This window comes from Staurois parvus, unplaced genomic scaffold (genome assembly GCF_062004578.1).
Source record: "Staurois parvus isolate SC_StPar_1 unplaced genomic scaffold, SC_StPar_1.0 ptg000061l, whole genome shotgun sequence".
Classification (NCBI taxonomy): Eukaryota; Metazoa; Chordata; class Amphibia; order Anura; family Ranidae; genus Staurois; species Staurois parvus.
The window spans coordinates 10,292,843-10,310,805 of NW_028317857.1; the positions used below are offsets into that span (position 1 = coordinate 10,292,843).

Here is a 17,963-nt window from a genome sequence, read left to right on the forward strand (position 1 = left end):
ACAGAATGAAGGCAATAACTGGCTAATAGAGAAAACTCCATGCCCAGAGAAGCAGGGTCTGCGAACCTAATGTTCTGCCCATGTGGCTTAATGCGAGAGGCAGAGAGCTGCTTTTGTAGGCTGCATTCTTCACATGCCCCCCCAGGCTCCTTCCTTCCACATACACTGGCAGTATGTTCCCAGCCCCTCCAGCACAGCTTCCCCTTCTTCCTCCCCATCAGGTCCTAAGCCTATCCGTCAGCCCAAATGGGAGCTGAATTTGCAAAGCTGACAGGGGGGGAATACAGAGGGACTGGTGCTGGTGGTGCTGCTGATGTCAGAGCCAGGAGACAGTTCTGATTGGGTCTAATTAGACTTTGCTAGAGCAAATAGACAGGCTCCCTGCATGACTGCCTTCAAAGTGGTCAGTGCCAAAGCACTAGCAGAGGTGCAAAAAGTGGATCCAGGCTGCTGGAGGCAGAGAGAGAGAGAAGAGAGGGGAGAAGAGACAGAGAGAGAAGAGACAGAGAGGGGAGCTTCCAGGGAGAGGGGAAGAGACAGAGAGGGGAGCTTCCAGGGAGAGGCTGATCCCACAGCACCAAGCATGCAAAGAAGATAAAAAGACAGTTAGCGCAGCTAATAGCAAGTGACTACATGCCACAACAACATCCAGCTGGATAAATCAGCAGCTACACAGCTTTCCACAAAGCAGCCTGCACTCATCCTGCTCCTTTGGGGGGACTATTCTACAAAGCATTGCCCTCTGCTGCCTCTTCATCCATGGCTTCAGTATTGGGGAGCAGCAGGACATCTGGATGTCCAAGTAACCAACTCAAATTCAAATCCAAGAGGAGGAGGAGGAGATCCAAGAGGAAAGGTAAGCAGCAGCTCTGATGATCGACCTGTTAACTGCTGAGGAGTTTTCTCTTTCCTCCCTTTGGGGTGCCTTCACTTTTTTTTTTTCATAGCTGTCAACACGCTAGAGCCATTTAAAGGGCCACTTTGCTTTGTGGCCAGCTCCTAATTCCCAATTTAATATCAATAGAATGGCTATAAAGTAAACATTTTGGAAGCTAAAGGAGGTCGCAGGGATTTTATTCAGTTGTGACGTTTCTAGGGACAACGCTTCATATTTTAATACTTTTGGGGACTTCTGCCAGTTATATAAGTGACTTGATTGATTGACTGGACAGTGATTTAAATCTAACATGCAAAAAAGAGTTCTGGAAAATAGGGACCGGTCCAATGACAAAGCGTCAGATTTGAGGACTGTTCCAGGGACTTCTGTCAGAATGATTTGAGAGATCAGTATCTTGAGATGGCCATACACTATACAAGTTGATTGTACAATCTCCTTTAGATCTATCATTTATATGGTATGATGGCCTGTCTGATATAAATATACAAAGGGTTGTTTGGGTTTGTCCTTATATTGGCAAAGCTAAAGGAGATTGTAAAATCCGATTGTATAGTGTATGGCCATTTTCCTTCAGACAGTTGAAGACTGTGATTTAAAATATTTGCAGGGACCAAGCTTCAGATTTTAGGACTGTCCTTGAAAAACAGGGATTTTGGACAGTTTTGTGGGTGATTTGGAAGACAGGTCACTTACAGCAAATATCTCTGGACAATTGAAGACTGATTTAAATCATTTCCAGGGACTAAGCTTCAGATTTTGGAACTGCCCTTGTAAACCAGGGACTTCTGCCAGTTATTTGGGACTACTGTGGTTTACAGCTTACTCCTCTAAACTCTTGAAGACTGTAATCTGATCATTTCCAGGGACAAGGCTTCAGATTTTAGGACTATCCTTGAAAACCAGGGACTCCTAACAGTTATTTGAGATAATGGTTACTTCCAGCAATTTTTTTTTTCAGACAATTAAAGACTTTGATTTAAATCATTTCCAGGGACAAGGCTTCAGATTTTAGGACTGTCACTGCAAAATAGGGACATCTGCCAGATATATAGGTGATTTGAGAGATTGGTGAATACAGCATATTCCTCCAGACTATAGAACTGTCCTTGTAAACCAGGGACTTCTGCAAGTTATTTGAGACATCAGTGGTATACAGCCTACTCCTCTAGACTCTTGAAGACTGTGATTTGAATCATTTCCAGGGACAAAGCTTCAGATTTTATGACTGTCCTTGAGCATCAGGGACTCTTGCCAGTTTTTCAGATATCAGTGACTTACAGCAAATTCCTCCAGACAATTAAAGACCGATTTGAATCATTTCTGGGCACCAAGGTACAGATTTTAGGCTGTCCTTGAAAACCAGGGACTTCTGCCAGTTCTATATGTGATTTGGGGGATCATTGACTTGCACATATTCCTCCAGATAGCTGAAGACTGTGATTTGAACCATTTCCAGGGACATCGCTTCAGATTTTAGGACTGTCCTTGGAAACCAGGGACTTCTGCCAGTTCTATGCGTGATTTGGGGGATCATTGACTTGCACATATTCCTCCAGATAGCTGAAGACTGTGATATGAACCATTTCCAGGGACATAGCTTCAGATTTTAGGACTGTCCTTGGAAACCAGGGACTTCTGCCAGTTCTATGAGTGACTTGAGAGTGAGACTTACAGCAATATTCCTCCAGACATTTGGAGACTTTGCTTTGAATGTAGCACGCAGCAAAAGAGGGATGGTTTGTTCCAGTTGCGGAAATCAGGGGCATTTCCAGGGACAAAGGTCCAGCTCATGGGACTGACAATTCTTATTTCACAAGGTGAAGAGTGATTTGCAGTTATCAGTGTCCTTACAGCTTGTTCTTCAGCGGCTCCCCATTCCCTCCCCAGTGAGATTCATTAGCATGTCTGTAGCTTTCTTTCCCTCTTGTCACAGACACTTAGCACATGATCCCTGCCAATTCTAAGCAGCAGTAATTTCACATTCACAAAATGCTTCTTGCTTCTACAATGTAAACTCAGTGCATTAGCAGTGCCAGTCATCTCCTAGGCATGCAATCATGGCAAAAAGCTGTACATGTGATCTGTCATTCCACCACAACTGAGATTTCCAGACAAAGAGGCTTCAAGAACAGTCTGCTTCATCCCATAGACCTAATTGTCATCTGGGTCTGATCTGGGAGGACAGTTCTGGATTTTTAGGATTTGTCCCTGGAAACCTCAATTTTGCTGCTTCCACCATATGTACTGTGAAAGGTCTTTTTTGCCTAGTTTTAACTATGTTGCTGTTTAATGAAATAGTTCCTTTTGTATTTTATATATTTTACACTTAAACATCTAAATTACAAACCTTTTACAGTCTGGTGTCTTCGCCTTCCCTGGTATATAGTACAGCCCAGCAAAAAAAAAAGAAGAAAATGTTCTAAAGTATTAGTAACTTTAAGACAAAGTTTCTTTAAAAGCTGCTTTCCAACATAAAATCAAAAGTTATACTACAACAATATAAGTGCATAGAATGATAAACACACGAAGAACGTGTTCCCAAAATAACATCTAATAAAAGAAAATATTTGAAGAAAGATACAAATGTCTAATAGACTGACAGGTCTGTAGTTTATTCCCATGACCATCTAATATTGTTTGTACCAAAGCTAGTCTACTTTTAGGCCCAAATCGGAAGCCGACAAATGGGATCTGTTTCTTTAGCTGTGTAATTTTTTGGTGAAATATTGTTTTTTGATCCATAGATGAATCACATACAATTTGAAAGGTAGATGAACAGTATTGAGTTGTAAAAATGTATAATTTAGCACTTTTGATTTTTGGCTTTGCACAGGAGGCAACTGCTATAAATACAAAAGTGTGTGTTTTTTTTTTTTTTTTTATTAAGACCTTTTTTTCTGAATCATATACTTAGCAAGCCAAGACAAAAGAGCAAGAGAAGCTCTGCTGGAAGTCTAAATTCATCTTAAACTTTTTTTTAGTTATGATCTTTTGACTGGGATGGAATTATTTGATGCTCTGTGTTTCTTAAGGATCTCAGAATTCATAAGTAACATCAAGACTTAATGGCATGCAGTCTATAAAGCCAAGTAGCCTATTAAAAACAATTTTATTATGGTCACAACAATCACCCATCAGCCTAATGTAATATTAAATTAGCTACTATTTAGGGCAGTCTGGGAGATAGCTTGTACTGACAGGATTCAGTTAAGTCCCTCGTTACTTCATTTCGAGTTAGTTAAACCTGAAATAGTAAATAATTTATACCTGCTAGTCTGATTTGATTGTTTTTAACACCAATTAGTCGTTCTGTTTGTTTCCACGCCAACAATATAGCCAGACAGCTTAAAAGGTAGTGCACACTGCTTTGAAGCATTTAGGCTTTTATAAAAGTTTTTTTTTTTTTTGATTGAAAAAAAAATCACAAGGAAATGTTTTATGAAATGAGGATACAAAGATTTGTGATGCATTGCGCTGTTAATTATGAAAATTACCTCATTCTTCCGGTTTTTGTTACCTCAATTGCGCAAGACCTAGAAGGTGTTTCGAGGCTTCAGGGCTGCAAAGGTCTTGCCTTTAGATGTGCAATTCCTAATGAAATTTTACATTTCCACCTTATGATGCCATCAGGTGTAAAAACCCTTCTGGGTGTTTTGAAGTAATATTAGCTTTAATTTAAATACAAGAAAATGGTGTATTTTTATTGACCGTTTATATTAATTAAGTCATATTTAATAGACTTCCTTTTATGTTATAAAACAATAATGCACCACTGTAAGCACAAGAAAGTTTAATACTGTCAGTATCCCCAAAACAGATATGAAAGAATAGGGGGAAAATAAGAAATAAAAATACAATTGTAAAGAGATATTTATTTTTGGCATTGGAGTAAAGAATATTATACTATAAGGGTGCTATGTATCTAATACAAGACTTGTAAACGTATCTGTTTTTTTGAACGCAAGAACTTTGTGAAAACAGTGTGGCATGTTAACACTGAAATTCTGCTAGAAAAATGTGTTGAAGGGATAAATAAAATTGCCGGTATGACTTTATAAATATGCTAATAATGTAATGTTGGTTTTTACTCGATTTGTGTGAATAGGTACATGAGATGTATTTATAAGAAATCACATCATCCTTAGAACTGAAAAAGTACAGTCTACAGGTGCCTTGCTTAGTTTTCAGTACTTTATCCAGCTCCTTTTCTGTATCTATTTTTATTATATTTTTTTAATGTATTACTTATGTTATTAAGCATTACTATGACTACGGTACTTAAGGCATTATCTGTAGTATTGGATCTGACTAGCACCTTGTTCTGATGTATTGCTGCACAGAGAACAAAAGTAATGCAAGTATAAAGATGGAAACATAAAAGATTCATAGATAGATAGATAGATAGATAGATAGATAGATAGATAGATAGATAGATAGACAGACATGTGCACACTTGTAAAATGTGCAATAAAGATATGTGTCATTCTCTTATTTTGCCTTTACCTAGTTACAAACATTTAGCTGCTGGCATGGACATTTCCCAAGTGCACTGGGATTATAGCTAATTATGCCACTTTTGGGTAACATATTGCAATCAAATCATTCTTTTATAAACCCATATGTTTGAGAATGAACTTCCTGGGAAGATGTATGTGGCTTATAAATACCCTTTGGAATGTCAACATCTGCATGTGCTGTATTCCTTGTCAGACCTGTCACTGTCAGCCTATATAGAGACTTGACAGCTCTAACAACAAAAATATGCTCATAGTATTATGAGAGTTGTTCTATTATTGCTGTCACCGCGGCATCTCCTAAACAGCGCCTATCTGTTCCCTTTAACTTTTGTTTTTGAAGATGAGTAGTGTGGCTGATATAATCATAGGCATGTGCTTATAACTTGTATTGGGTATGTGATTTGTTTACATGACTTCTAGTATGCTTGCTAAGAACAAAAAAAATCTTAGAACACTAGCTTGGGTGCGCTGTTTGAATATTTTATCTATACTTAGCTGATTACAAAGATTACATTGTCATTTGTTATGAAATCACCCATATTCAGACATACTAAATCATATGTTTAATCATATATATTAATATATTGATAGAAATATTCCATCACAATTATATGTATGTGTGTATCAATCTATCTTTCTGTCTTTAAAATACCCTGAAGATTGTGTATATCTTCTTTTTCTTTTCTTTTCTTTTCATTTTTCTTTTCTTTTCTTTTCTTTCCTTTATTTTTTTTCTTATTGGCTATAATATATATCCATAGCTATAATATGATATTATTATTATTATCATCTTTATTGCATTTCACACCAACATGTTTCAAATGGATATCTATCTATCTATCTATCTATCTATCTATCTATCTATCTATCTATCTATCTATCTATCTATCCATCTATCATTGTTTTTATCACCAATATGTCCCAAATGGCTCTGCACTAAAAGAACTGAGATACAGTAGTAAAAACACAGAACATCTTTAGGAGAAAAAAGCATGAAGGCCCTGTCTGCCAGAACAGTCTGCCAATATTTATATGTACGATTATATATATTTCATATGTATGTGTCTGATTGTACATCTGTGTGTATAATACAGGGTAGGCCTTTTCTAGGATTTTGAATGATGTGTTTATCAAGAGCGTATGTCCTATGTTTTACTATATAGATATATGCATGGTAATGTTTCATTACTAGTTGTGATATTAATGCGTTGTAGGGTATGGTTCATAGAAAGCGTATATACTTGAGGTAGATGCTTGGATGGCAGGGTGTGTATTTCAGTTTGTTACTCCCCGCGGTTTCTGTCCTCCACAGTGCTGTGAGGTTGAAGTATAAGACTAGAAAGGTTTTTGCAGATATTCTGCATAGAAGCAAAGTTTGTGTCCGATCCCCCTTTCATTTTATTTAGAAGAACACAATAGACATAATAATACAATGAAAGCAGAGTACAAACTCGTATCCATGTTTTCTAAAAATGATCAGGATTGGTTGTACGCATTGAAGGTGAAGTCGGTATTTTTTTAATCATCTGTTGCGTAAAAACTGGTATTTTGATTTTGGGGTGTGTGCGTACATAGATGTTTGCAAATTAAATTAGTGACACATAATGAAGTGCTGGTCTCACACTATGATCTACATTCCAAGATAATCAGTGGGATTGTCCAAGCCATTGATTGACGTGTGTTGCCATTGGCTGCTTTGTCCAATGTCAGATGTCCTTTATCAGAAAATCAATAGGGTGATACGCAATTGACTGTCATCGGACCGGTCAGTATTTAGCCTCTGTCCAGTCCAGCATGTTAATTAGCCAGGTCATTATTTTTCTGGCTAAAGAGATGATTTCATTTGACTGAGCCTTTGTGTTGTCTTCAGGCAGCCTCACAGGCATACAGTATATCGGGCTGAAAGGGAAGGATAATATACTAGGTACCTTAACATAAAAGAAAAACTTTTGTGAAACAAAATATATAAAAGTAGGAAATATTTTTTTTTCAGTAAATCGGGTTCTATTTTTTTCATTATGTTATCCAGTTTTATGGTCTATAGTTAGACAGGTATCTGGAAGAAAAACAACAATATATATATTACCAATGAAGCATTGATGGTGACCAAGGTAGTAACCTACATTTCTCAACCTGTGTCTTATTGCCACAGGTCACAATTAATATTTCATGGTACATAACGGTTAATTCCTTTAGGTCCTCCCATTTTTGTGAATTAACCCTTCATGGACTACTCTCACTACCATTGTTCTCTTACTGGTTGCCAGATATAAAAATATGCCTACTTGAAAAAAAGAAACCAACACATAATCTGATCGTATTGACAGCTGTATAATACAAGTGATGTATCAACATTTTGTTTTAAGATTACATTATTTTGCCAACACACTCATGACAGCTGATGGAACACATTGCATTGACATATGGTATGCTAATGACAAATCAAATATTTTAATCAACTTTTAATAGTTTAAAAATTTCTCAATCTGAAGAAATCGGGCTTACAAAGTCATTTATACCCTTTTGTATGCAGTGAATCTCATTACAGATGACAGAGCATTTGCCATGGATTGCTGGTGATATGGTTTAGAGTAGAGTAGTTTTACTGAAAGCATTAAGAAAGGCATCTTCTACAGAACTGTGTAGGTGTTCTCATAGTTCTCATGACCTCAGTCTTCGTTTAAATGCATCTGCAAGAGTAAGACCTGATCTCCCTAAGAATGTAATACCTGCAATAATATTAAACATTATAATAGTTAAAAAAATATAATAATTATTCTTAACAATAATTTAAATAAATAAAAGTAACAGCAGTCTTATTGCTTAAGAATCTAAAGAAAAATGTGAATATGTGCATGATAGAAATATAGAACATATTTCTGACTGATGGAGGGGAAGGATCAGCCATTCACATAATGTTGACCTTAAAGCAGATAGTGGGTTATCATTTTACTAGGTACTAATGAGTTGGCATGAGAAAGATGCTGAAAGAGGACATTGTTTTAGTCAAGAAATGGTACTTCAATTGTAGGTCATTATTATAAAAATAGTGTTTTTATTCTGCATAGTTGACCATTTTAAAAATGACTCTTCCATTCACTGTAGTTGACCATTTTGAAATGGCTCTTCTGTTCTGTGTAGTTGACCACTTTACAAAAGGTTCTTCCATTATGCATAGTTGGCCACTTTAAAAATGGCCCTTCCATTCTGTGTAGTTGACCACTTTAAAAATTACTCTTCCAATCTCTGCAATTGATCACTCTGAAGTGGCTCTTCCATTCTGTTTAGTTGACCACTTTAAAATGGCTCTTCCATTCTGCAAAGATGACTGCTCTACAACGGCGCTTGCATTCTGCATAATTGACCACTAAATAATGGCGATTTCAACCTGTGTATTTGACTACTCTAAGGGCAGGTTTACTAAATAATTAATTTTACAAATACCTGTATGGAGATATCTAGTCAGGCAAATTCTGAATAGAATATGACGATTTGAATTAGATATAGGCAAGGGTAAATATTAACATTTAGGTTACACATGCCCTAAAGCTAGTTTATAAAAAAGGCTAAGTGCATACTTATTAGGTCTTATTTATTAAAGATCCGGGAGAAAAGAAAAAAAACTAATAAATCTTTGTTTCCCATAGCAACCAATCAATACATTTTCAGTCCGTTCAAGACTTTAAGACACATTAATAAATTAAGCAGATAGTAGTCATTTTTATCTTGCTCATACAAAAATGCTAAATTAAATAAAGCCAATTGGTTCACAGTATTGTGTAGACATTCAATGTGCGATATAAATTATTATCGTGCCAATGAGGGACAAGTTAACTTGCTGTCCTCCAGGTCTGCGCATCTGCATTTTTATACTTGCCTTTGAGTTTTTCATGTGGTTACTATTATTATTGGTGTTTTCTAAGTCTCAGCACTTTCCTGCTGACGTAAGGATGCTTGCTAAGCAGTAGACAGAGACAAATTTAGTTCAAGTATTAAAAAAAAAAAGAACATGACTGTTGTGTGATTAAAACATTTTCTTACAACATGGAGAGGAAGATAGGCAGAGCAGGGTCACAGTTGTAATGGTGCCTTTATTGTGGGTGCTCTTATCTTTTCTACGTGTCAACCAAAGCTGATCCTGACAGATGGGTTGTATATATTATTATTTAACTGAGTTGTGTGTTTCCATTAATATTGTGTATATTTATTTAATTGGTATAACATTACAAAAGAGCCCTTCAACTCCCCAAAATCTTACAATATAGTGATCTTACTCTAGGGCACTGGATGTGTTTGGGTAGACCCTCAAGTACCTCCTAGTGTGTTTTTGTTTTGTAGGAGGAAACTTACACATATAAAAATAGGGTTGATTTACTAAAGGAATAGAGACTGTTCAGTTTGCAAAGGTAATGTTCTCTGAGCTTATTGAATAGGATGTGTCCACTTTAATCAACCAATCCTGTGCCAGCAAAAAAAAAATATTTTTTTTTCTTTGGACTTGATTGACAGTTCAAAGTGACTCACCTTTATTTCTATCAATTACTTTGCAAAGTGAACAGCCCCCTCTCCTTTATTAAATCAACCCCAATATACCTATATAAAGTGGGGTTAATTTACTAAAACTAGAGAGTGCAAAATTTGGTGCAGCTCTGCATAGAAACCAATCAGCTTCCAGGTTTTATTGTCAAAGCTTAATTAAACAAGCTGAAGTTAGAAGCTGATTGGCTACCATGCACAGCTGCACCAGATTTTGCACTCTCCCATTTTAGTAAATCAACTCCAGTATATCTTGTGGGTATGGAATCCAATACTCTATCACCACGAATCAACAATCCACCATGCTGCTAAATGTTGCAATATAAGTTCTTCCTTATGTATTGACAAATGTTTAGCACTCCAAATTCTAATGTAGTGTTAAGGTTGTGTGAAAACAGCCATACAATACCCAATAACCCTATATTGATTGGTAGAGAAGAGATTACCAAAAAATATTAGGTACAATTGTTGGGATTGTTAAGGTTTGAATAGAAATATTTTCCAGCACACTAGAAAATTATGACTAAGAAATCAATGTTTTACCTACTTCAGGTACTTGGTGATCTATATCGGCTAGGCTGCTCTTAAATCTACTGGTCAGTTCTACATGTACATCACCTTTATTTAGGTGAAAGTTGGTACTATTGCTGAGTACTCTCATTTTTTATTGGATCTGGCAATCAGATACCAGCAACTGAATTTCTTTGAATTATTCTGATGATCGGAGAGTTCCCCCTCTGCGTGTGTGTGTTATATGGAAGTAAACATGTACATGTGGGCAGAAGGATTTATTTAAATAATACTTTTTACATTAAACTGATTTATTTTTCAATTTCCCATACATTCAGTGGAATTTTGTCTGAAAAATATATATTATGCAGAAAATTAAATTATTTGAAATGTCAGTCTGTTCAAGGGTGATATTCTACTTTTTGGCATTTGTTAATGCGTTGGGGCATTTACTGTAATTTTTCTTCTCTAATTTGTTTAAGCCACATCAGCTGTTAAATTTCTACTCCTGAGTTCCCAGCTCCTCCCACTTGCCTTTTCCATGATGGGGCGGGGTTTACTCCTATTTCCATTGCAGAGGTTGTGGCAGCAGGACTTAGACTCCTTTTGCTGCAGCAAAGAAGTGAATTTCCATGACCAGCTGTATATATATATATATTTTTTTTTTTTTATTATTTTTTTTATTTTTGGGGGGGGGGGGGGGTTAAGAGAGAATGGTTAATACATTACCATTGTTGAAGAGATTTTCCTTTACTTCCTACAGGTAAAGGAAATCTCTCTAGAATGGAGCTAAAGCCTCTATTAGACAGTTGTTACTAAAACAAGTGTACCCATTGTAATGTTTTCCTTCTTTTTCCTGTACTGGTGACCACGCAAGGCTTTGGATTTTCTATTTACTTTCAGTGATGGTGTCAATAAACAAATGCAGAGGGTGAATCTGCCCCGCAGGAGTAAAAACAAACAAAAAATAATCTGACAGGGGTCCTAACCCTTCCCTACCCTATCCAAGAAAAAAAAGGTGGACACTTTAATGTCCTTGTTCGCATGTGATGTATTCTTGTGCTTGAAGGGAGGCCATTGGTGATCATGATAAATATTATTTTTAATGTTGCCATATTAAACCCAAAATGTAATATATTGCAGCTTACCAGTCATTAGATTTGGTGGCTGCAGTAGTTTTATTATTCTTAGGCTTTTTTCCCTCTGTGATCTGGCCAGTAACACATATCCTGTATTAGAACCACCCCCGGATGATGGTGCATAGGGGCACAGCAGACAGCAGTGTTGTCAGTATGGGGGGAATGTCAGATGTACTAGCAGATTTGAATATACTAACAAATTGAAGCCAGACTCCAGATAATATATTATAATCAGTTACAGCAAACTGTTTTTTCCTTTTGGAATAAACATTTTCCATAAATAAATAAAAGCTACCGTAAATATTGTAAGAACCCCTGTCTGTGTTAATTGGCTTGTCTCATCTCTGTAACTGATTCTTGTTCTTTTAAAAAACAACAGACTTACAGTCCAGATCACCAGGTGAAAATAATGGAAAGAAAGTCTAAAAAAGAAAACTATGCAACCATCACATCTAAGAATTGGTAAATTGCAATATAATAAATGTTTGCTTTTGGGTTTTGTTTTACTATAAAAGGGCATTACAATACAAAATAGGGTAAAAGACAATAAAAACGCCTTTGCGTTCTTTAGGATACCTTCCAAGTAACAGTAAACCATCCAAAAAGAAAATAAAGAGCAGCCGGTGTGGTTAAAGGAGTAGATTATGTGGGCTGAAAAAAGTAAGATTATTTCAGTATGAAATCCAATAACATTGAGACAGATTACAGTAAGGCTGCAGATAAAAGGACCAGTTGGATTTTTCTATCTTCCAACTCTGCCATGGCAATAAATGAGCTTGTTTCATCGCCACTGTGTTTTTCAGACCAAACTGTTCCCTATGACAGGTTTGTGTCACGTCTCAAGATGTGCACCTCTTATCTTGTCCGCTGACAGCTCGAGAGGCAGGGCTGGATTCGGTGATAAAATTAAATCGATTAATCCTTTATCCGCCATCCGATTTCTAGTGATCCGTGTAATGACAGCAATTTGAGATTGCATCAAGGGCATTAGCCGTGATGGTTGAACTTAAATTTAGAATTAAAACGCGGGATTCGTGAATACGCATCTAAATACGACAAGCTTTTTCCTCCCTGTGAAACAGACGCTGAATCCTCCATATCCACCCTGCAGTTAGTTTTTAATTTCAACTGCTTAACCTTTCCCACTTAGATCATTATGCAGAATCATATGGTGTAGGCAGACTGTAGGGTTCAGCCAGAGCTATCATTGACATTATAACAAGGTAACTTTTTAATAACACACTGCTTAGATTATGTCTCACACTCTATTATACTAAATTAAATTTATACCCCCAGTGTAGTATTTCGTGGCTGTCTATTTCTTTTGTATCAAAGAATTTATGTTGCTGAGCCAGGCAAGGATAAAATGATGTTTTTGATCACTGATCTCATTAAACACAAAGAGAGATTGAATATACATATTCAGATTTTAGTACATAAATAGGTTATTTAACCAACTATGGTATATTTAAATTTTGGTGAGGTGGGACTGCAATGTTTGATTATATTAACCCCCACCATCAACCCTCCCTTCCCTCACTACCACCACATACACAGAGCCCACTTCCTTCCTCTTAAAGGGCTGGGAGAAATACAGGAGCTTCCATTGCTGACCTCCTTCTGAAAATTCTAGTTGCCTGGATGGTTTGCAGTGGCGGTCTCTATAGGTAATCAACACAGATTACCTATAATAGCAGACTTCTACTGTGACACAGTCCCCAGGAGTTTGATGATGGCCACAGATGACCTGAGGCACACTAGTCATCGAGACATAAAAATCCCATACATGAATGAAAGAAACTAAGAAAAAATAATAAACTGCCACATGTTTGCAAAATGGATAACCTTTGGCTCATATTTAGTTTTTGTTTTTAAATTCGCCAAAAATGATGTTGAAAGAGAAATTAAGCAGGAAACAAAGCCTTCTGTTGGTGCTGGGCAACAAACTATTCATTTTAGAAAGAGATGCCATCCAGCAGATACCTTTCTAGGGCGCTACTGCTCTAGGCCCATTATGTGTGAGAGCCTATGGGGTTGATTTATTGAAGACAAATAGACTGTGCACATTTGCAAGTGCAGTTGCACTCTGCAAGGGCATTTGATGCAGAGCTTAGTAAACTCTGGTGCCTTCCATCATCCAATCATGTGCAAGCAAAAATGCATTTTTAAAATTTTCTTTGCATGTGATTGGGTATTATTTGCTAAGTGAAGCTTCACCTCATTTACCACGCTCTGGGGCACCTACACTTGCAAAATGCACAGTCTATTTGCCTTTAATAAATCAAGCCTATGGGCTCTGCACCTCAGTTTTGTGCTCATTTTTGATTCTGTACAGGGTATAACATTGGGGTTGATCTACTAAAGGCAAACAGAATGTGCACTTTGCAAGTGCAGTTGCTCAGGAGCTTAGTAATTGAAGTGAAGCTTCTCTTCGCAAATCATACCCAGTCACCTGTGCAAGGACAAATTGGAAAAACTGTATTTTTGCATGCACATGATTGGACAATGGAAGGCAAGAGAATTTTCCCTCATTTACTAAACTCTGGAGCAAATACCCTTGCAGGGTGCAATTGCATTTGTTAAGTGCACAGGCTATTTGCCTTTACTAAATCAACCCCATTGTCTAATCAATTTCTTTTTTACGACCCCCCCTTTCTTTCTGTAGTTCACTGGGTCATCTTGGATTAGGATTGTTGTAGGCAATTCTATTGAGTAAGTATCATGACAAACAGCATTCGTAATTATAATTTCTTTTTATTGTTTATTTTCAAAGAGAAATTGAGGGGGAGCTCCCAGTTGTCTTACAGTTATCTGCTAATGAGGGAAAGCCAAGAGTATGACATCAGACACAGTCAATATGTGTATAAAGAATACCATTCTATATGGAACCTACTTATATATTTTAATTTTGGTCCTTTCTCTCTTCCTCGCCATTTTTGCTTTGTCCATCTTCACCATCTTCACCATCTACTCATGGATTAGAATGTTAATGGCCACCTGGTAGACCCCTATTTTCTTTTTAAATATTGAAAGTTACATGAAGGGGTGTAGGTCAACAACAATTAAAGAAAAAATAAGGTGTATTTAAAAATAAAATGTAGGGTGTTTTGGAAAAAACAAAAAGAAGAAAATGGAGGGGGTAGGTGTTATATTAAAGAATGTGCTCTTTTCTCTCCCCCTGTGGGCATTACAGGTGAAGGTGTTCCCAAAGTTAAGATGTGAGTTTAGGTTGCCTGAGAATAGTACAATAGTGTCTTATATTCTTTCCAGTGAGTTCAGGAACCTCACCCAATAAAAAACAGTTTTCAGAAATGTATAGGCGGTTATAATCAATAATCTTTCTATTTCATAACTCCATAATCAAAGCTCCATAATGAGATCTGGAAACTCAAATGACATACTAATCATCCAAGATTTGGAGTGGACTGGGGCACCATGGAAAAGGAGTGAAGGTTCATACGGACACCTATTTGTTCTTGCTTTTATCTCATTGCATTAATGTTTAATGAATACATGATATCATAAAATAATAAATAGCTGTATAGAAGCTTTGAAGGTCTTTATATGATAGGAGGAACCTATTCTGATTTTTCCCTATAACCCCGCTGTTTTTATTTGCACGTTTTTGAATGTATGTTCTCACAAAACCCTGCCATGTAAGCATTGCAGTCAATGAAACCCCAACTATACAAGAATTCATGGTCCTGACACAGTAGAGTGTGAACATCACAGCCGTCACCTGCAGCAGTTAAATCGGCCTTCAGAAACGCAGAGATCCTGAGGTCATTCTTTGTTACGCAGGTGAAAAAAAAAGATTTTTTTTCTTCTCTACTTGTCAGGAAAAGAATGTGAAATTCTTGCTTCTCTTTTATGTTAAGTAGAGGAAAAGTCAAACTTGATGCACTATTACACTTATAGCAGTTTTATGAAATAACCTGTGTTGTTAATTGTTTTGTAGAGATGTACCTGTACATCGCGGATGTAATGATTTCTCTTGTATCTATTTTGTTTCTGTTTAGATTGTTATGAAGATACCTCGTTTGTAAATTTTGAAAATGTAGCATTACATTTTAGGAAGAAAGACAACTGTATTTTATTCTTAAAGCCCCTTTTACACGGCCATTCCGATCAGGTCCACCTGAAAAACTAAAAGGTCCATTCATTCCTATGGACAGGCAGATATAAACAGACTTGAGTCCATTGTGTCCACCTACCTTCGGGTCTGTTCCATCCGCTAAAAAAAATGTAAAGTTGGGTGTAAACAGACAGTGGAGTTTTGGGGCCCCTATGTCCTTGTCCACACTCAAAGTACACCCAAAAAAGCCTACAAAAGGTACCAGGGTAATTTCATGGGGCCCCCTACCGACCTCGGGCAGTGCCCGAGTGCTTGAATGGTCAGTCCGCTCCTGGTCATGTGTCATCTGCTTGCTCTGGTTTGCTTAGGAGAGGATCTGTGAGGTGTTCCCTACTGATTGGAACGAAATTTGCCCCATGTGAAAGGAGCCTAAGGCTCTCTTCACACTTGTGCAGGTGAAAGCTGCTGCGGGACATGCACTTCATCCCGCAGCTGCGACCACTTGCACACAATACACGGCAGGCTCCCCACACTGGAAATAGTAGTGTGATTCCCGTGTGGGCTGCAATTTCTGGAAATTACCTTTTCCCTGCATTTTGTGAGACACAGGAGCCCATTCCAATGAATGGGCTACCTGCAGAAAACGAAGCCCACACAACATTTGAAAAGTTGGACCTAGGCTAAAACAGTAGGTATACACATGTCCTCACCTATATCACAAATCCTCATTATAGGATAATGAATAGAGTCATGCAAATCATTCTGTTTAGCCCCAGTGGCTAACTACATCCGGGACTGCTGGTCTACAGCACTTACAGCCTCATTTTATTTATAAACAAATAGAAAATTGATGTTGCGCTAATCACAATAATGCCAAAGCAAAAAATGAGTTGAGAAGACAATAGATAATACACCATAACATAATCAGTAAATGGAAGGAATATGGGAGTGAAGGGAAAGGTGAAATAATAAAGGTTCAAAATGAGGACCAAAAGGTATAACAGACAATAAACCGTGACCGTGAGCAAAACACACGGAAATGGTGAGGGAAAAATAAAATATTAACTAAATCACAGTAATAGTGGGAAATATGAGTCCGTCATAACATAAATTAAATAACGTGAATACAACTAGTGAGAAAGTGGAGCAAAATGTGAAAAATACAAAATTAAGTGCTTAAATATTAAGAGTGGACAAACCACTTAGCACAGAAGAATGACAATAACAACGCATAGTGAGGCCAAAAAATGTGACCATGCGACTAAAGGATCATAACACAATGTGCATCAAAAGGCCATGTGACATAAAACGACTAATAAGTGACCATATAAATACCATAAAAAAAAGTGGCAAACATATATAGAGTGTAACTAGTATAAAACAGAAAATGGTGATAAAAACGCACAGTGAAGCCAAATGAATGTATTACTGTGCACCGTAAAATACAGTAAAACAATGAAGAAATAAATAACACGTGACAAAAAAAAAATAGCATAAATGTGACAAAAAGTCCATGTGTAAAATCGTCCACCAAAAACACATCCAAAAACCCCCCAAAAAAACAATGTGGGTAAGTAAATGATTAGTGAATCCCACACCTGCTAAAAAACCTCCTCACCTCCGTGCCCAGACCCCAAGGGGACAAAAGGCTTTCAGGACACTCACTGCAGGGGCCCTTTAAGTGGAATCCCAAACGGTGATGTAGAGATGATATCCCCCTCACTGGTGGACCATACTGTTCAGCGGTGGTAATATATCTTTCATCTTTGGACACGGAAATCAGCCAATGCGAAGAACTCCTGCCAGGGGTTCATTGGACCAGAAAAAACAGCCAACTCACAGCACTCCCAGGGAGACAAGAAAAAGTGCTTCCATAGTGTAATATTGTAAATTAATCAAATTTATTGTAAAGACAAATGCGCACTTACATGAGAACAGATCAAACAAGGCATCAATCACATTTGCTGATATGGGTGTACTGTGTGTACCAATATGATTGTGACCGTTCGTGTCGGAAATGACGTCACCACATTCCGCTCTCCGACCTACGCGTTACATCACTGTCACGTGACTTCATCAGGCTTCGAAAAGTTTTTTTACAGATTTTCTCATTTTACTTATATTTATATCTACTTGCATACAGCTGTTTTTTAGATTATGTTGTCCCCTTTAGGGGAACATATAGAACACACTAATTTATGAAGCAGAGCTTGAAGGGGGAGTAAACTTGGATAGCTAGGCAGCTTATGAGAAAATGAGGCATATACCATGTGTTTCTTGGATTGTTG

At 37.2% G+C, this 17,963-nt stretch overlaps 1 protein-coding gene across 1 annotated transcript in view; it reads left to right on the top strand.

Moving 5' to 3' along the window:
- The first annotated feature begins 237 nt into the window (after positions 1-237).
- ADARB2 (adenosine deaminase RNA specific B2 (inactive)) overlaps positions 238-17,963 on the top strand; it is a 748,635-nt gene continuing 730,909 nt past the window's right edge. Inside the window, exon 1 of the mRNA XM_089668727.1 lies at positions 238-856. Within this exon, the coding sequence (XP_089524853.1) occupies positions 760-856 (97 nt within the window). The 5' untranslated portion in view covers positions 238-759. The remainder of the gene's footprint in view (positions 857-17,963) is intronic.